Source organism: Chlorocebus sabaeus, chromosome 15 (assembly GCF_047675955.1).
Source record: "Chlorocebus sabaeus isolate Y175 chromosome 15, mChlSab1.0.hap1, whole genome shotgun sequence".
Classification (NCBI taxonomy): Eukaryota; Metazoa; Chordata; class Mammalia; order Primates; family Cercopithecidae; genus Chlorocebus; species Chlorocebus sabaeus.
In genome coordinates this window covers 75,000,953-75,022,608 of record NC_132918.1, presented here as the reverse complement: position 1 = coordinate 75,022,608, position 21,656 = coordinate 75,000,953, and the positions used below count along the sequence as shown (strand labels likewise).

At 36.6% G+C, this 21,656-nt stretch overlaps 1 protein-coding gene across 12 annotated transcripts in view; it reads right to left on the bottom strand.

The window, feature by feature from the left end:
- RBMS3 (RNA binding motif single stranded interacting protein 3) overlaps nt 1–21,656 on the bottom strand; it is a 743,496-nt gene that overhangs the window by 280,677 nt on the left and 441,163 nt on the right. For all 12 annotated transcript variants that reach the window (XM_008009337.3, XM_008009341.3, XM_008009343.3 and 9 more), the window contains one exon: nt 13,063–13,220. In XM_008009337.3, the coding sequence (XP_008007528.2) occupies nt 13,063–13,220 (158 nt within the window). The remainder of the gene's footprint in view (nt 1–13,062; nt 13,221–21,656) is intronic.

Below are 21,656 nucleotides of genomic sequence, written 5' to 3'. Positions count from 1 at the left end.
GTAAAATAGATTTACATACATAAAGGAAATCTCTGTTTGCAGAAGCATCTCCCTTACTGCACCTAAGCTACTAGAAACTTTTATGACAGGAAAAACAGTGCCTTAAAGTTTATAAAACACATCTTACTTTTGCTTAAGGTATTTTTACTGGTAATCTTATCTTGACCGGGCCTTTACTTATGCCCCTCTTTGTCTCAGTAAATAATGGTGTTTAGATCTAAGTTCTGTCACCTAAGAGTCATGTCTTTGGGATTGTAAATTTATGATAGCCTAGCTAATAATTGTTTAGGGCTTGACAGTCTAAAGGGGAAAGAAACTATTTGCAAACTGGCAAATGGAGAACCTTATAAAGCTATTAATACAAAATTTGCTTCTATGTGTCCTGTATGTCTATATGTTTATATGTGGCATGTGTATGTGACATTTTACTACCAACATATATGAACAATCTCCAAGTAATTGTCTTAAAGAAAATGTAAGTGGTTAAATCAAATATTTTATCAGAAAAATAGAAACTACATACAGACAGGAGGCAGGGAAATACTGGGTAGAAGAGGGTGGTTCCCTGGCAAGGGCTCCACCCTCAAGCCTGGACCCAAGGCCCTAAATGAGAACTTCACATCCCTGTTTTCCCACCCAAACGTTGCATTTTCCAAAACCACCCTGGCCTGCCCCACCCTCCACCCTGTACCCATAAAAACTCCGAGATCCACTGGCAGAGAAGGAGAAAAGAGGAACCAGCTGGATGTCAGAGAGAAGCAGCTTGACTTCAGAGGGATGGCTTGACAGCAGAATTTCATAGACGAGTTCTGCCACAGATGGCCCAACTCCAGGGGAAGATTATCTTCCCACTCTATTGCCCTTCCAGCTCCCCTTCCTGCTGAGAACTACTTCCACCATACAATAAAATCCTCCACATTCACCACCCTCCAAATTGTTTGTGTGACCTCACTCCTCCTGGATGCTGGACAAGAACTGAGGTGAGGGCGAAGAGGCTGTCATACCAATTGAGCTATTAAACACTTAAGCCATCCATGGATGACAAAGCTAAAGGACCACACCGTAACACACATCCTCTGGGGCTCTAGGGGTGGTAGGCAACCCCTAGGCACTGCCATGGGCCTGTACAGTGTTTTTTCCTGCAGGCGCCCAAAGGCACTGGCCCCGGCTCCTGCACCAGCTCACCTGGTTGCTAACCCTCCCACCAGGGGTTTGAGTGCTGCGGGCTGCCTAACCGAGCCACCCCTTCATGAGTCCCACAAAGGTACCAAGAGAACTATCCTGTCTCAAAACCAGCTCAAGTGCCTTTTAGTTCACTTGATTTGAGTAAATCTTTGGTAAATAAGACTAGTTTAATATTGTTGGTTTAGTGAAAATAGCTGTCTTCTGATCAGGAAAATACCAAGGTATTTATCCATAGAATTTTTGCTTAGGTAGTGGCAGAACATTTTAAGCAAGTTGTAGAGGGTTTGCAGAAGATTAATCTTGGGAAATAAATTTTTTGTGTGTTCAAGTTGTCTAAAATTAGAAAGAAATTATTTATATGTTTTTCTAAAAATTGAGCATTAATATCAAAAGCACACTGGTGTAAGGCCACAGTCTGTGCCCCTATGTTGCCACAGGGTTTTCTCAGAATACTGATCATTTTTAATAGAAAATTACAAAAGGTTATAAAAGGTTTATGGAAATCTTATCTTGTGAGGTCAAAACTGATTGAGATTGGATGGATTTGGTTATAGTGTTTTATTAAAATTAGCTTTAGTATTGATAATACACTAAAAGTAAAACGTGGTTTTCTCCTTAGAACAAGAATTTTGTGTAGTATTAATAAGAGGTAGTAAAAGATTTGTTTACTTTTTGAGTAAACTGTAAAATAATTAAGTTGCAGGGAGAGTTTCCCTCATGTTGTCTTTATTAGGTCCCTTGATTGGGTATTAAACGTCTTCTCTATCAAATAATAACAAATTTTGCTTTCTGAAACCCTTGAATTATCATTTCCACAAAATAAATGACTATTATTATGCATTGACTTCTGATTCTATTTTGATCATGTGTTTTACACATTTTTTAACTTCAATATTGAGTGTTTTAAACCTTTAATACTTTGAATATTTCCAAAAATTAAATTTCATATTCTAAAATTATCTTTTGATCTGTACTAACTTGGACACCAAAGAGGAACCCCTGGAAGTCCAGGAGAGACATATAACGCTTATTTGGTATGTTAAAATCATACAGGAAACACTGTCAAATAAGAAATGCTGTTTATATGGACACATAGAGGGGAACAGCACACACTGGGGCCCTTCGGAAGGTGGAAGGCGGGAGGAAGGAGAGGATCAGAAAAATAACTAATAGGTACTAGGCTTAATATATGGGTGATGAAGTAATCTGTGCAACAAACCTCCATGACACAAGTTTTCCTAGGTAACGAACCTGCACATGTGCCCCTGAAGTTAAAAGTTAGAAAAATAGGTTTGAGTTATATTAGGATACATGTATTCCAGAATGAAAAAAGAAACCTGTTCCACTGGTGAATCCACTAAAAACATCCTCTTGTCGTCATCCACAAACAATTATTGTTTCACTTTAAGTCTTCTCAAAAGTTATTTATAATCATGCTATAGTCCAAAATTTACTACTTCTTCAAGGAAATTCATGGAAAAGAACCCCAACAAGAATTTTTGAATAAAGATTTCTGATAACTTTAGCGATCTTACCTTTGGACTAAGTAAAATCTTCCAGAACTCTAATTAAAACGCTGATGCATTAATGAAGATTGCTAACTCAACATCAATCAAAAGTTATTTCAATTTACTGAACTGATAGAGGACTAAAATGATTTTTATGACCTTTATATTTGCAACATTACTGACTCTTTTATATTCTATCTTATTTTCTTTTCAGCTATTCATAGCTTATAGCAACTGGGTAAAGTATACACTTGCAAGCAAAATCAAAATGTTTACCTTTCTCTTTAGCTGATTTCTTCAAAATATGGAAACTAATAATGAGTATTCTTATTTTATGGCAATATAGTTATTTGCATAAGTTCAATAAGAAATATATTTGTTTTTTGGTAACAGGACACATTGAACACTGGTAATTTTACCAAAGCTTTTATTGGAATGGCGTATTTTTAGATATGACCATATTGCTTTGAGGAATTGTAGTTGACTTTATAAACCCAATAAAAAGCCCCTTGAAAAGACTAGCATTATACATTTTTACATGGTTCTCTTACAAGGTTCCTGACTTTATGATAAGTAAAGAATATCACTTTCTAACAGCCCCAGGAACCTCAAGATATTCTGGGACCTCAAGAAGAGAGGATTTTACCCAATTCATACAGGTATTACAGGCACCACCAGACGACAAATCCTTGGCTTGTTTTCCTAGCCTCAGGAAGCTTTTAGAAATGTAATTTGAGATTCCTTATGAAAGAGTTCTAGCAAAGCCAACTTAAAGGAGCCTATATGGCCGTTCATTATTTTTGTTATCATTTATACAAATAATCAGGCAAAGTATACTACTAAAACTTATTTTGTAAATAAATTGATTAGACTAAGAATTATCCTTGGTTTACATGGGGAACTGGAGAGAGAAAAATTATGTTTCAGAAGACAACTATAGCACACCTGCTATGAGATTCCAGCACTGACTATTGTTTTTGAGTTTTTATAATTTTCCTATATTTTAGACTAAGTCCAGAATTATTTCCTGGCTATGAGTCTCTAAAGGAAAGGGGTTTAATTTTCTTCAGGATGTTTTTAGTGGACTCACTAGTGGAACATGTTTCTTTTTTCATTCTGGAATACATGTTATCTTTTTGATTGTAATCCTTATGTGCAATATATATCTCTCATTGTTTTACTGCTTCTGAGAAAATTCAAGTCATAATATTCTAAAGACCAGGATGATTCAACAGGTGACAGCAACTATATCAATACGTTGACTGAGATTTGGCTAAAGTCTCATTTTTGCCACCCTGTGATACCATTCCAATTCAGCTTGAGGCACACTTGAAATTTCTTACTGAGATGTATTATCTCCCCTGCCTCTTCCCTACAAACTCACTTGGGTGGGACAGGACCATTTGGGAATGAGCCTTCCTAATGATGCAGAACTAAGGAGTCAAAATGCTTTTAGTTCATCTACTATGCTTTCTTCAAAACATCTTAATGAAATGGAGGGAAATGAGAAAACAAAAGTAGCTCAGATCAGGCTGAGCTCTGTGAGGTACGCAAAATTTATTCTACCCAGAAAGCCAAGAATATGAGACTTTCGGTCATGCCCCTCCTCACAGCATCCATGCCCAGGGTAATTTTTTAAAGGCATTTTTGTTCTTAATTAGCTGCCTCTACCATTATCTCCATGTTCTTGGAATCTGTGATACAAAGAACCATGTATAGCCAATCAATAGCTTATGTTACTTTAATGTATATTCTTAGTAAAAACTGAAAAACTGCCTCTTCTTTTTTCCTTTCAAGATCCACTTGTAACTACTGCTAACTGGACTGTATATCCAGAGCAACCTGAATCTAAGCTCCTGAGTGCCATCTTCAAGCTCTGAGCTCAAATAAACTCTGTACTTAATCATATTTTCTGAATCTCATTATTTAAGCCTGATACTATTACCTATTACATCTCTTTCCCTTACTCAGTGTTTCACAATTTTGTTTCCTTTCTGTTTCCCAAATGTGCCAAACTTGGCCCCACCTTAGATTTTCTACTTCCTTTTCTCTTTGCCAGGATTGTTCTCTTCCCTCCCTACTCCCACTAAGAGATTTTCTTGGCTAGTTGTTTCTGATTTATATTTTAGTTTCAATGTTCCTTCTGAAAACAGAACATAATTCTCTTAACTCTTGCTTCCTATTGCCCCATACTCTTTATTACACACCTATGTTTGGTGTGTTTTTGTAATACTTTCATTATCTGATGTTTGATTATTTGTTTATTACATACTTATTGTCATCTCCCTGAGAGAGGCGGGAGGCAGACAAATACCTAGGCAGATAGGGAAGGGTCCCCAGTGAAACCTCACGTTCAAGCCTGAAACAGCCTGAAGGCTGAAAGACATGATTGCTGGTTCTGACTGAAAGCTGTGACCCAGAGGGAAACTTCTGCCCCTGTTTGCCTGCTCTTTTCTGATTGATTCTTTCTGAATAATGCCTTTTAACCAATCAAATGTTGCCTTTTCCAATACTACCTATGGCTATACTACCCCTTTCTGCTGAGAGTTTTCCTTTCACTTAATAAATTCTGCCCTTCTCACCCTTCAATGTAGCCACATGCCTAATTTTTCCTGGACATGAGACAAGAACCCAGATTTAGTTGAACTAAGGAGAAAAATCCTGCATCATCCCCAATCCAGTAGAATGTTGGTCTGTAAAAGTAGATATTGTTTTTTGTGTGTGTACATCTCAGAATTACTTCATCTATAACAATTACTGGAATACTGACCAAGCCAGTATTGGATAATAGTGACCAAGCATATTTATTCAATAAACTAAAAGAAAGAATGAAATGATTACACATATATATATGTGTGTGTGTGTGTGTGTGTGTGTGTATCTATATATATATATATATATTTGAGCCAAATCTCAGTCAACTTATTGATATAGTTGCTGTCACTTGTCGAATCATCCTGGTCTTTAGAATATTATGACTTTAATATAATTTATAATTATAATTATATTATGTTATAATATAATGGTATTGTATTGTATTGCAAGCTAAGTTATTTCAGACCCATGTAGAACCATGTTTATAACCATAGAGATACAGAGAATAAATGTATTAGCCCAATTCATAGAAAGCTGAGAGTGTAGAAAATATACTAAATAAAAGAGGCTCAAACTTGTTGTCCAAACGATATTGGGCTATATTTCCACATCTTACTTTTCTATTGGCCAGAAGCAGACTAGCTGCCTCCAACGCCACCACTTTTCTGGATGCTCTAATAGTCCTTGTCATGCTTTGTGTTTACAGCAGGTACAGGTCAAAGACATCTTGTGAGCCCTAAGCATACTGAATGGCCACCATTTCTAATCTGGAGGTAACAAAGCTCCCTCAATTCCATTTTATAGAGGTAAATCATTTTTCAGAACTCTCTTCCCATTTCACAGAGGGCATTATTTGGTATGTGGTCATTTTTATTTTATAATAATAAAGCAATAAAGTATATATTGTATCCCCTTCATCAGATTTTTATAAAGGCATCTATGCAACTAGACTGGAGTCTCAGAGATTTCAGAATAACAAATTATTTGATGCAATGTATTTAGTTGGTTCACTGGTTGGTTAGGGTTTTGAAACTCAGGGCTCTGAATGTATGAAAAAGAAAGTAGAACGTTTAACTCTCCAGCTATGATTCTGACTTTCTGAGGGTAAGAGAAAGAGAAAGAGGCAAGGAGAAGAAACAAACGAAGTTAAAAGATGAGACACACAAAAGAAGAACAAAGATGAAGAAGCTGCAGGGGGTCCAGGAGTATACTCTCCAGCAGACCACATCTGATGGCAATTAGAAGAAGAATTAAAATTACCAAAAAGAATGAAACATACAACCTTTACTCTCTTCAATCTCAGAAAACACAATTGTAACCTGTTTCTGTACAAACACAGCTGTAGTTTGGAGATTACTAATCACTAAGTTTACACTTTAGAGATTTTCCTTAGTCGCTTTTGATTTCCTGGTTCCATGTGTTTAAAATAATAATGGCAAAAGGATTGCCAAAACAGCAAGCGAGAAATTGTGTTACTGCAGTGATGGATTCAAGACAGATACAGTCAAAACAATATTCCAAACAATTCCAAACAGTTTTTAAAAAATTTGATAGACTTGATGGGCATTTTAAAGAGTCATCTATTTGCCTTCAAAGAAAGTAGTTATTTAACATATTCTTAAAAATTCCCATATTTTCATATGATTATTCTGTTTCTGTGGTCTCATTATATTTCAGCAGATGGAAGAAGAGAACAAGAAGTATCAGGCCGTAGAAGGTAAATAAATAACATTTTAACAATATTCAAAGTTATTAGTAGGAAACGCAAAAAAAGACCTGCTATTTATACTGATTGATATTTAATAAGCAGGCTAGTATTTGCATGCCTATAACCAGCTTTTTTTAACTTAATGAAAAGAAAGAAAATCTTAAATGATTTATTTAGAAAACTTGCACATTCAGTAGGGAGAGGTAGAACACAGGGCTGCCCATATGTTAGAAGTTGTTCAAACAAAGCTCCATGAGAATCAAATTAAGAGTATTGAAGAAGGGCAAAAAATAGTACAAAACACAAAGGTCTCTTTGTTCTGCAGTCTCTCACGCTCTTTAGCTCACCAGGGGACAGTAAACGCATTGCTTAAAGAGGTTCTATGTTCCCAGATGTTGAAGCTGGATTAATGGTGAATGCTCACCCGCCTCCCCCCGCCCCCCAACCATCGCTTCCCCACTTTGGGTCATTCTTTACTGGCCTCTCCTAACACCCTCTCAATGTGATTTTTGCTGGACAATCAGTCTCATGTTTCTGGGAGTGGGAAATGGATAACATGAACACACGGTCATGGCCCTCCAGACTCTGGCTGATTTATGCTCTGATCCTTCCCCTCGCAGGCAAGGTACTCTGTTGGCATTCACTAGCTCTGCAGTAGTGGGGCCGACCGTCGGCATTCCCACCGTAAACTTCTGTTTTTAGAGGTTTATAACTTGGCTATAAAATGCTGCCTGGAGGGGGGTGGATCTTACAAAATTGTTTTAAGTTACAAGAGGGTAAAACACACACACACATACACACACAATAAAAATAAAATGTCTGTAATTTCAGACACTATCTTGTGCTTCTGGAACTTTGAAAACGCTGTAATTGTGCTGTCTGTGCGCCCTACTGGCATTCAAATCAATGCTTTGAAGTTCAGCGTTTTAAATATAAAATGAAGATACTCCTTTTACTTTGAAGAGATGGTTATCAAAGAAGATTAATGTATAGTTGCAAGTAAAATAATTATGGGGGGATTCTTTCCAGTCAAAGGAATTTTGGAATCCCTTGTACATGAATTAAGGACCACATCTGATGGTTATTAGTCACCAATAGTAACATTCAAAATGAAGTCCACTGAAAGAATTATTCAGGTTTTCTGAATTGAGATAGTCATAAATTCAAGAGATATGTACAACAATTTACTAGACACAATTATTGACTGGGTATTCTCCCAATTAAATAAGCACATTCTTTCTTTTATTTCTTTTTTTTTTTTTTTTTGTCTGAGACGGAGTCTCGCACTACCTTGCCGGCTGGAGTGGAGTGGTGCGATCTTGGCTCACTGCAACCTCCACCTCCCAGGTTTAAGCAATTCTCATGCCTCAGCCTCCCGAGTAGCTGGGTTTACAGGCATGTGCCACCATGCCTGGCTAATTTTTTGTATTTTTAGTAGAGATGAGGTCTCACTATGTTGACCAGGCTGGCCTCAAACTCCTGACCTCATGATCTGCCCACCTTGGCCTCGAGAAGTGCTAGGATTACAGGTGTAAGCCACCGCGTGCAGTCAGCATGTTTTGTTTTTGGGTTTTTTGTTTGTTTGTTTGTTTTTGAGACGCAGTCTCGCTCTGTCACCCAAGGTAGAGTGCAATGGCGCGATCTTGGCTCACTGTAAGCTCCGCCTCCTGGGTTCACGCCATTCTCCTGCCTCAGCCTCCCGAGTAGCTGGGACTACAGGCGCCCACCACCACGCCCGCCTAATTTTTTGTATTTTTAGTAGAGATGGGGTTTCACCGTGTTAGCCAGGATGGTCTGGATCTCCTGACCTCGTGATCCACCTGCCTCGGCCTCCCAAAGTGCTGGGATTACAGGCGTGAGCCACCACGCCTGGCCACAGTCAGCATATTCTTTTAATAATGCCTGTGGAACTGTAAACTCCTACAGGAAGAAACAATTTGTGAGCTAATACTAGTTGGGCTGGTGCTACCAAAGATTTTTCTCATATTCCAGTACTCTATCTTACAATTGGTTTATCATTATCATCAAATGTCTTTCTGCATATTGCTATGTTTTTAAAAAAACCCCAAACCTTAAAGTGATTTAATTTATTTATCATAAGAAATTTGCTCAAGTTCAATTATGTGTCAATATTCTAAGTACTGGACAGATACAAAGAAGAAGGCATGAGGAACAGGAAGGGGGATAGTTCCTTATTAGTAATTTTGAGAAAGTAAAACAATGTAAATCAGGCATCAACAGTAATCAACTCCACCTGGAAAAATCACAGATAACTTTAAAGCAGTAGTTCTCAAAGGGTGGTTCCCTTATCTGTAGTGTAAGTATCACCTGGAAACTTGTTAGAAATGCAAATAATTGAGTCTCACCCCAAACCAATTGAATCAGAAACTTGAAGAGTGGGCCCAGCAGTTAGAGTTTTCACAGATCATTCAGATGGTCCTAAGAACAAGTACTAATGCCCTAAGGCAAAGCTTCTCAAGCTTTAGAGTGCTTTTAGAGTCATCTAAGGTGCTTGTTAGTACACACATTACACACTGCTGAACACCCTCACCACCAGATTGTTAATTCAGTAGGTTGGGGGCAGGAAATTTGCATTTCTAACAAGGTTTTAGGAAGCACTGAAGCTGCTGATTTGGGAACCACACTTTGAGAACCACTGTCCCAAGACATCTTTATTTAATACAATAATTTCTCTCACTTGCTATGTAATATTCTTGGAAGAATCAAGAAATGGTGACTGAAATAATCTCTGTTTTGTGGTTCAGAGGGAAAATTTCAGATGAGAAAAGCTGAGTGGAAAAGGGACAGGATATTCTTAAAAGGAGAAACATTTGTGCAAGGATTAAGTTGTGAATGATCAAATTAGTTAAGGCAAAAGCCGTAATTGCTTGAGAAAATGCACAGCAAATGTTCTACAGCAAAGTAGGAATTTGGGCAGATCTATTTATGGTACAGCTAACAATATTTTCTCACCCCATTAAATTAGGTTAATCATGTGGGATTCTGATCCTCAAACGTTAAAGTCTAAGATACATGGAGAATGAAATACTTTTTCTGTGTCGGTTTCCTGGCTTCTTTCAAAAGAGAGTCAGACTCACACTTCATTTTTATTTCTTAGGCATAAGAAATCAGTGACTGGTCTTGAAACTATGTTTGCCTTTTCAGTCCACATACCACTTTCTGAAATTGGAAAAGACATTATTTAGAGTACAGAGACCTAAATTTCAGAATTGTAATGTGACTGCTAACTCATATTTGAAGCTCAAAGCTGTAAAAGACCAGTGAATTTAGCTATTCTGAAACTTCACAGAATGGTAATCACGAAATCCACTAGCCACATATCCAGTCATCTATCCAACAATGAAAAAGAAAACTTGACTTAAGGAAATGTACAATCCATTTGGTGAAGACAGTGATTAAACAATGAATTCATTGTAATTGTGATATATTTTATTTGAAAGAAAAATCAAAACTTTTATAGGAGCTGTAACAAGAGCTAACTTTGTCTAAAGCCAAAGATTGGAGGTCAGTGAAAAATTCTTTGAAGAAAAGATGTTTAATCCAATGCCTGAGAGGTGAGTAGGCAGAAGTCAGGAGAAGAGCCATGCAAAGTATAACCAGGCAAGAAGGGCAGCTTTTGCCTGAACATGAGACAGAAAGAGTCAAAGCCAGGATGGTGTGCAATATCAAGAATGATGCTGGAGAGGTTGGCAAGTGAAACGTTGAAGGATTGTAAGCAGGACCCTGACATGATGAGATTTGAACATTGAAGCGCTCACTGTGGCTTCTATATGCACAATGCAATGGAGGAGAGAGAGACTGCATTCACAACAGAGATAAAATGTAAAATTCCCGTCCTTCCTCAGTTCCTAAAGAAAAATAACTTTGTAAGTTTTATTCTTTCATGATCTCATATACCAGCATTATAGTTTTGCCTTTTAGAATATATATTACTTGACTCTGTACTTAAGAAAAGTATGCTTCATTTTAAGCAAACTCTCATTGTATAGAAAAGATAAACGGGAGAGAAATGAATAGTTCAATCTTTGTGTTATGAACTGAATTGTGTCCCTTACAAAATTCATATGTGGAAGTCCTAACTCCCAATACTTCACAACGTGACTGTATTTGGAGACAGGGTCTTTAAAGGGGGAATTAAGTTAAAATGAGGCCATTAGGGTGGGCCCTAATGTAGTATGACTTGGGGCTCTTATAAGAGATTAAGACACAGGAATGCACAGAAGGAAAGCCACGTGAGGACAAAGGGTGCGCACAGCCATTTACAAGCCAAGAAGAAAGGTGTCACAAGAAGCCAGCTATAAGGACACCTTGATCTCTGGCTTCTAGCCTCCAGAATTGTAAGAAAATCAATTTATGTTATATGAGCCACTGTTCTGTGACATTGTGTTATGCCAGACCTAGGAAACGAATATATTTGTACCAACACATCCTTTGTTTAAAGAAAAAAAAATCACTGTAGGTCTTTTTGGAAATATGTTCTCTTAATGAATTTGAAATGCATTTATTTCCCAGCAGGAGTTCAAATGAAGGAGAAACTAATTTATTGGAGAGTTTTTGGAGGGCAGGGGATGGGGGAAGAACCAAAGGAATGTGCATGGTATGTAAAGTGAAATATGGCAGCTGGTTCAGTGAACTCCCACATTGCTCAGACCTTCAATAGCCAGTTGTACACTATATAAGAATGATTACATTGGCTAAATTCAGCGATCCAACTAGTGTCATAGGCTCTGCCTTGGCCATGAAAATCGACAGGTGTCAATATCCTGAAAGCCTGAATACCTCATGCACACATTCAAGTTAGGGAGATTTTCTTCATTCTGTTTATTTCTATTCAAATCATCAAGCATGTACCTTGCATATGTCTACTGGTTTACTATGTATACATTACAGAGAAGAAGAAGAATTATCACATGTGGTCCACAACCATAACTCCAAGGAAATAGAGTTAGACATTAGTTAACATATACATGACAATTTGTTATCTTCTAAAATGAGTTAACGGAAGTTAGTTTGGAATGGTTTTTCATCTTTTTCTGGTCTCGAATTCCTGACCTCTTGATCTGCCCATTTCAGTCTCCCAAAGTGCTGGGATTACAGGCATGAGCCATCGCTCCTGGCCTTGGAATGGTTTTTCAAGTGACAGCAGAGTTTATTCTAGATGAACAAACTTGTCTGCAATGGGCTGACTTCCACGTAACACTTAACATCCATCCATTCATCCATGTTAAATCAGCTGGAGACACACATAAACCAAGCCATAGAGACAAGACTTTTATTTTTCTTCATTGTCTTTGAGCAGTTTCTTTCACTCTGTGGTTTCTTTAGCTTTGTTTTTCATGAAAGCACAGCAGGTACAGCTATTTAAACTCCATTCCTGGCTGAGATCCTCTTTTGTAAACATTCCTTCGAAGTTAAAATGAAAACTACTCTTCCTTTTCTTACAATGAAAGGAATACATTTTTTTTCCCTGTTCTGCCTAAAATATCAAAAACACATAGCCAGGGTCTTTTAAATGCAAATGGCTTCTTGACCTCCCTTGTATTTCTGGGTTTATTGGGTCTTCTCAGTAATTCCTGTTTCTCTAAATGTTTCCTTTCTTTTATTTTCTCTTTACTGAGAAATGCTAGCACCCTTTTTTGGAAATTGATGCAAAAACATTTAGATACTTTGTTCGCCCCATGGGCTGTTTTGCTTTGGGGTATTGGACATTTATTATCTCTGTCAGGTATTGGCAGCATCTGATTTTGTTGATCTACAGGCACAGAGAGGACTGGGAACTGAGTATGTATGTTGCTATGACTCAAGACACATAAACACATTCTACGTACATTTTAACAAGCACAATTTATTTATAATTACATTGAAATTCTTTAGCTCCAAGCAAAGATACAGAGGGATGACAGATTTGATAAGCTACTTTTAATTTTTTTTTTTTTTTTTTTTTCTGTGCATATCCTATTGCTTTGGGCTCTAGTACTAAAAAAGGAATGGAATTTTAAAAGAACAATGAGGAAAGATCGATCACATATAAAGAAAGAATTTTACCTGGCAAAGCCAACACCTCTGCTGACTCCATTAGCGTCTCTTAGTATTCTTGTGGAAATGACATGTCCAAAGGGTTTCAGCATATTCTCAAGTTCCTGCTCATCCATAGAAATGGGGAGATTTGAGATGTATAGATTTGTTGGGTCTTGCTCTTGTTGCTAAGGGAAGGAAAGAAACAAATGTGGTAAGTTCTGAGTATTGAGAAACATTGTACACATGGAGAAACTTTTGTTTAAACTGCAATGTAGATCATAATCTCTAAAGTGCTCTTGAAAGTGCTTTCACTGGGGCATTACTTCTTTTTACTGATGCATTGTGCAGAATGTTTATCACAGACAAAATGACCACTGAAAGCCAAGCTCTCTGTCCCTCATTCCTTAGAAAGACTAATACACTTTCTTTCTTATTTTTTTTGTTTGTTTGGTTTTTTTTTTTTTTTTTTTGAGGCAGGGTCTTGCTCTGTCGCCCAAGTTGGAGTGCAGTGGCATGATCTCGGCTCACTGCAAGCTCTGCCTCCTGGGTTCACGCCATTCTCCTGCCTCAGCATCCCAAGTAGCTGGGACTACAGGTGCCCGCCACCACGCCCAGCTAATTTTTTTTGTATTTTTGGTAGAGATGGAGTTTCACTGTGTTAGCCAGTCTGGTCTGTAACTCCTGACCTCAAATGATCCTCCCGTCTTGGCCTCCCAAATGCTGGGATTACAGGCGTGAGCCACTACGTCCGGCCTACTAAAAAACTTTTAATGCAATTGAACAAAGGCAAATGTGTATATTCTTTTTTATTACCATTAACCACTACTTCTATGATTACACTCTTACTGCCATCACAATTAGTTACTGATATTGCATTTAGTGAGAGTTCATAATATGCTAAGCATAGTTCCAACACTTAACATACATTATTTCATTCAATATTCTTAATAGATATAATTACCATTTTATGGATGACAAAATGGATCCCTAACTTATCCAAGTTACACAGCTCATAAGTGCCAAAGTCAGGGCTGAAATCTGGGCCTATCACCAAAGTCCATGGGATTTATTACTCTGGTCTACTGCCTTCCACTAGACCAATGAGTCTCAAAGCATAGTCCCAGAAATGCAACATCAGCCTTAACCTCACCTGGGAACTTACTGGAAACACAATTTCTCAGGCCCCATCACAGAACTACTGAAGCAGAATCTGAGAGTGGGCCAAGAAATCTGTGTTTTGACAAGCCCTCCAGGTGATCATGACGGCTTAAGTTTGAGAACTGCTGTCCTAGACCAAGCCTAAATATTTATATACAAATAAGATTATGATGTCTATCATCTCCTATTTCAGCAGCAATAATGCTTAAATAAGCTTTGCTTAATAGAATGGGAAACAAAACCACAATTACTAGAGTTATTTCTGTGTATATCAATTTTCTCTATTTTATATAATGAAGTAATAATTTGGAACTTAGTTGTATTTATGTCTCAAATAAAATAGTCAAAAGTTTGACAGACTAGTCATTAATATCAAAATGTACCAGATAGTTAACTGAACTATTATATTTTAACCAAACAGAAACTTTAGTTTCAAGGATAAGCCAGAGATTAAATTAGAAAAAGAAATCCTGAAGTCTATAGAAAATGGTATTATGTAACAGTAAAATATCTTTTGTTGAAAGAGATCATATTATTAGATATTTATGGTTTTAAAAACAATAAACAAGTACAATAAACAAGAATCCAAATATTGTTTCAGGTCAAGAAATAATTTTTGTGTGCAACTAAATTTCTGTATTTTTAATAACTCTAAATATTCAGATAGGTTGTGATATTTTTATTAAAACTTGGAGTGAATATGATGTATTATTAGTTTCATTTTAAACCTAGTTTACTTTTCAAGCTTTTGAGCACTGTGGGAAATAGCAAAAATAAAATATAATCTGGAGAAGATGACTAGAGTCTTAATATTTAGGAATAGTTTACATATAGAGACTGAATGAGTGAAGTCAATCTCCCTCTCTTTCTCTGTCACAGACATACATAAACACACACACGCGCACACACACACACACCCCCCATTATCACCACCACCATCATCACTACCACCACCAATAACTGTCATGGTCCTAGAGAAAAAAACAGAGATAATATCATTCTTCTTTAAATGGTTTTGATCTTGTTTTTGTTTCTGTGAGGCGATAAATTAAAAAACAAAGGGACATTTCAGATACATAATAATGAAGCTTATCTACATATAACTTCCAACATTCATAGTATTTCACCATTTATCATTTAATCTTCACATTGTCGCTCCAAAAGTAGTTTGGCAAATATCATTACATTTACTGGATAATGAGGAAATGGAGGTAGGAAAGATTCACCATCTTGCCAAAGGACAATCTAATAATTAGTGATGGGGTTAACATGAGACTTAGTGACTAATTTTCCTATCTTCCAGTTCAGTGTATTTTCCACCGGTCCAATGTTTCTCAAACTTCAATTATTTGAAATACCAAATGTTAGAAATTTTTGACAGTCATAGGTTGTTTCTTATTTTAAATTTTTTTCTAAATAAACATACCTCTGGGGCTTAAATAAATCTATTTTAAAAAATAACTTTGTGTTGTTACCATAACTAAAAGGCCAGTATTACTTGCCGTAAATAGAAGGTTACTGTAAAAACAGTGGACAAACTAATATTTTCAAATTATAGCTAGATACTGTTTGCAGAAGGCTTTGGTGCTCCCGCTTGACTCTCTGTTGCAAAGGGAATTAATAATTAATGGAACAGTTAGAAGCACACTAGCACCAGACTGAGTCTTTTTACTGGGAAGAATCAGAATTTAAAAAGAATTGAGAAATGAACAACTTTCTTATGATGTGATTTCTGAGTCCCACATGTCTAGAACTACTCAAGTTATACAAGAAATACATGCCCCAGAGCTTTGGAGTTCCTCATCAACCCAGAGCTTACCAATGAATGGACCACAGCACATGACAGTCCTATGAATGGGTTGGAATTTGCTCAATATTCAATACCCCTTTGCCCTTGATCAGGTCAATAATCACAGTCTACGCCATTGTCTCAGGTACTGTATAGATCTTAGAATTTTCTCCAGGCATCAGTGCACCAGTTTATCCAAATTCAAAGTCATTTCCAAATTCCCTGAGTACTGAATGCATTGCAGCTGCTCAAAATGGTGTACCATAAATACGCAGGGCTCAGTACATAAGGGATTGCCTGGTAAGCTATTTTCTGAATCCAAATTCAAACAACAAGGCCAACTCTTTAATTTGTATTCACAGAGTCAGTAGCATATTGGATAGTGTCATTCCTTAATCTGTATTCACAGAAAGAATATGACATTGGGGAGTGTTATTTAAGTAATTCTGTTCTTTGAAATGAATGCAGTATTAGTCTTGAATATATTAGTTGAAAATAGAATTTAAATTATGCATAAAATAAACTTTAAAATAGTATATACATTTATATTTTTACTTTCAATTATATTTATATATCAGGTTTATGTAAATGGATGGTCATTTTCAAAAGGTTCATTGGCGCTATGAAACAAAGAGCACTTTCCTTTCAATTTTCCAGAAAGGTTTTTCACAGGATAATTGCAATCAAAAAGATCTTTTTATAATTTTTTAACTTAAATTTTTATGGACAGAGCTCCTAAATGGATCTCAGGTGGCATCTTATCCAGTCTTATCATCTAACAGATAGAAAAAAGCAGAAACTAGTGGTGAGATTATGACTTGCCCAAGGCCACTCAGCTAGAAGAAGAGGCTAGAAATAGAGCCCAGGTCCTTTTATACTTGAGCTGATGTTATTGTCAATTTACAACACCGACTTCGTTCTTAAAATCCAATGATTAATAAATAGCAGGTTGTGGTTCAAAAGAATATTATACAGACAAAAATAAATATATCTGAGTTCCTTGTTTTATTCACTTTTGCCTGTTCGTCCATAAGCTTGAGTTAAAGAGTGAAGGCTATGAAAAAAGAGCTCCTAGCCTTAGCTAGTATTCTACACATAGTCATTGAATGAATATTGTGAAGTGTATATTAGATGGTGAAAGTATATGACTACAATTCATACATCTATTACATTTGACTGTCCATGTCACTATAAGTAACTCCTCCATTTTGGTCTGTTTCTACATTTTTTCATTTGTATAAGGATTTCTTGGTTTATTATTTAGTTTTGTCAAAAGCTCATTAAAAGTTAGAAAAGTATCCTCTCCATTGTTAATGGGAGCCCATATCTGTCATCTTATGCAAAAATATGTAAATAATTTATTTTCCCTGAAACGACTTCCTTTTTCTCAGGTTTTTAGTGTACGTATGCCATCAAAATCAGATTTATTGGCATTCATTTGCTTTTGAGCAGTTTAAGACAATTTCAGAACTTCAGAACATTTCAAGGTGGCTAAGCAAATGAATACTTGTAGAGGACAAGAAAACACTGCCCTATCTAGATCAAAGGTTATGTCTGGGTGTTTGAGTATGCATTATGGCTATTATAGAAACACAATTCTGAAAAAAGCTATTAGAACACAATTTTAAAACTCAAAAACAATCTAATAACATTCACATTTGATGGAATGACATTTAAATGCTCTGGAAGTAGCTACAGTACTAACACTAAATTGAGATTTTAGAGTAATTTCTTAAACTCCCTGGAGCGTGAACTATTTTTATTTCCAACATGCCATTGATCAATACATTTGTAGAATATAATAAAAATAAATTAATAGGAAATAAAAGGATATGCAAAATGCAGGTCCAAATTTTTATTATTACACTCAACAGACACAAAATTACATATTGGAATAGATATTATGTTAATGTCAATTGTTATAAAATATTTTAAATGCTTTCTCTCAATTTCTGTACATATTTCATTGTGGACAAGTAGCAAGTAACAAACTTTGAGTAGAACTGCTTTATGGGAATATATTCCCACTATATTTTTTTCATAATGGAACACCCTATGTGTCTCAGTAAGTGATTAGTTCTTGCTTACTTTATATACTATCGAACGCTTTTTAAAAAACATTTTTAATTGGCAAGTAATAATTGTACAAATGTATGTGGTGCAAAGTGATATTCTGATATATGAATACAAGTGTAATGATTGAATCAAGGTAATTAGCATATTCATAACCTCGAACATTTATTATTTGTGTTGGGAATATTCAAACTCCTTTCTTCCAGATATTTAAAGATATGCAATAAACTATTGTTAATTATAGTCACCCTACAGTGCCATCAAACTCTAGAACTTATTTATCCTAACTAGTTGTAATTTTGTACTTGTTTATCAAAAGACTCCCATATCCCCACTTCCTGCTACCCTTCCTAGCCTCTAGTACCACAGTTCTACTCTCTGCTTCTATGAGTTCAACTTTTTTAGCTCCTACATATGAGTGAGAATATGTGGTATTTATTTTTCTGTGTGCCTGACTTGTTTCACTTAACCTAATATCCTCCAGGCTCATCTATGTTGTCATGCATGACAGAATTTTATTCTTTTTTTGTGACTAAATAGTATTCCACTGGGTGCATGTGTGTGTGTATGTGTGTGTGTGTGTGTGTGTGTGTGTGTCTGTATACACATACTAAATTTTTAAATGGTGCTATAAAAACTGGAGAGCCACATACAGAATAATGAAACTAGACCCTTATCACTTACCATATACAAAAATCAACTCAAAATCTCAAAATGACTTAAAGACTTAAATGTAAGACCCCAAACTGTAAAACTACTAGAAGACAACATAAGGGAAAGGGTTTAGGATATTGGTCTGGACAAAGATTTTTTATGGTTAAGACTTCAAAAGCACAAGCAACAAAAGCAAAAATGGACAAATGGGACTATATTCAACTAAAAGGAAACAATCAACATAGTAAGGAGACAACCAGCAGAATGGGCGAAAATATTTGCAAACTATTCATCTGCCAACTATTCATAATGGCCAACAGATATATGAGAAAAATACTCAACACCACTAATCATCAGGGAAATGCAAATCAAAACCATAATGATATACCATCTCACCCCTATTAGAATGCCTATTGTCAGAAAAAAAACAAAAAAATAACCAATGCTGGTGAGGATGTTGAAAAAAAGGAAATTCTTATACATTTTTAGCCAGAATGTAAATTTGTATAGCCATTATGGAAAACAGTATGAGGGTCCTCAGAAGACTGAAATTACTAACATGTGACCCAGCAATCCCACTACTAAGTATCCAAAGAAAAGGAAATAAGTATATCAAAAAGATATGTGCACCTCCACGTTTATTCCAAGTTCTTTTAAATCACAAAATTGTGTATAACCAATTTATAGAAATTTTTTAACTATTGGGTGAAAAAATGCTATCTCAAGATGAATTATCCTAATCAGTGGTGACAAAACATTTAGAAATACCCTGAAGAGGTACGAAACAACTCTAAAGCAAGCTTGCAACTATAGATATGTTTTGAAAACATTGAGGAGGATGTATATATAGACTAAAGATAATAATGTTACCTTATACAGAGCAGAGTTTTTAGTATTTTAAAAGTTTCAGGGTCATTTTATATCATGTGGCCCTTTATCTACCTCGTAAGGTAGATAGGGAAAGAGTTATTATTCCAAAAATACAAATGAGAAAACTAGGTCCTATATCTTAAGTGAAGAAGCAATATCATAAGTGATATTGTTTGACTTGATGTAGTACTTTTTACTACACTACAACAATTCTAGAGATTGCCTATAAATATCATTATTCAGTGATTCTCACCTGTAGAAAAGAAAATTAATGTGGATGCAAAGGAGCAAGATTTTTTTAATGGAACAGTCTATTTTATATGCTGCAGCAATTTAAAAATTAATAATAAAAACTAATTTTTTTTTTCACACTTTGAAAACAGGGAATCAGAGCCTTCTATGTTAACAAACTGCCCTAAAGGCATCAGATATTTTGGAATTAGTTTAACACTAATTTGAACAAAGATGTCTTCACTTTTCTGGTGATAGTTACTGCACCTCTAGATGAGAACTGATGGAAGTCTGCCGTTTTGGCCATACTTGCTTCAGTATTATATATTTGTATGATAGTTAATTTTATGTGTCAACTTGACTGAGTCACCGTGTGCCCAGATTGGTCAAACCATTTTCTGGGTGTTTCTATGGGGCTATTTTTGAATGAGTTTAACATTTAAACTGATGCACTATGTGAAACAGAATGCTCTCCTCAGTGTGGGTGGCTCTCACCCAATCAGTTGAAGACTTGAATAAAACAAAAAGGCTGATCCTCCCCAGAGTTAAGAAAGACTTCCTCTCGTCTGACTGCCTTTGAGCCGGGACTTCATTTTCCTGCCTTCAGACCCTGACTGAAATATCAGCCCTTCTTGAGTCTTGAACCTGACAGCCTAGAGACTGGAACAACTGTGTGGGCTCTCCTAGGACCCCAGCTGCCAACGGAAGAGCTTAGGACTTGTCAGACTCCATAATCTCATGAGTCAAGTTCATATGATAAAGAGGGGAGGGGGGAAGATGGAGTGATGTGGGGGAGGATGTAGAGGAGAGAGGAAGAAAGGGAGAGAGGGAGAAGGAGGAGAGGGACAGATGGAGGAAGAGGTGGGAGAAAAAGAGAAGGAGTGAGAGATTAAGGTAATGGGAGGGAGGGACAGAACGGGAGATGGGGAGAGGGAGAAATGGGAGACAGAGGGAAAGATGGAGGGAAAGAGGAAGAGAGGGAGATGGACAGAAGGACAGAGAGAGACTTGTGGCAGGGAGAGAGGGGACAGGGGATGGGGTAGTGCGGGAGAGGGAGTGAGAGAGAGACACATCCTATTGGTTCTGTTTCTCTGGAGAACCCTGGCTAATACAAAGTGTTCGTTTTGTCAAATCTGTATTGCTATGAAAAAATAAGGACCTACGATCAGCTCTGAACTTCCCACTAGGACTTCTGCATTCCCTGGACACAAAGCCAGTGCTCTGACTAAGCAAAGTAAGATGCCTTACCTCAAGATAGGCGCTCCAGAAGCAAACATCCAAGGTAAGGCATTAAAGACCAAAGGGAAGAGTAAAGAAGGACTGCAAAGAAGTAGGCTTTCACCCTTAAATGGTGCCTAAAAACATGCCCTCTGTCCTGTTTGCTAAGCAGTGAAGGTGCCTCTATATTTTCAATTGCCTTTTGTCTTTACTAAAAGAGAAAAGGTGATTTCTCTTTTGCTAGTTCTGTATGGTGATTCAGTTTGAGGAAGGTGACTCCCATTTTTTTCCTTCCAAAGCAAAAATAAGAGCAATTTCCCTAAAATAAGAAACAATAAGAACAATGTCCCCAAGAAACACTTTTAAAAAAAGAAGCATTTAATTATTTTGGATATAAAGTAAGCACAGTGTCAGCAACTGGAGTTCATGTCCTCAAGTTCAATTGGAAGGTTTAATTCTGGAGAACAAACTCAGCAGAGACCTGACTGTGAAACAATGACCAGTGTTGAACCACTGATCATTTAGGCTATTCTTTAAGGCTTGGGCTGGCTTTTATTTCTAGATCAATTGAGCAGCCTTGAATTGAGTTGGGCGGTGAATGATTCCATGAGGATCTTCAGCCTTTATG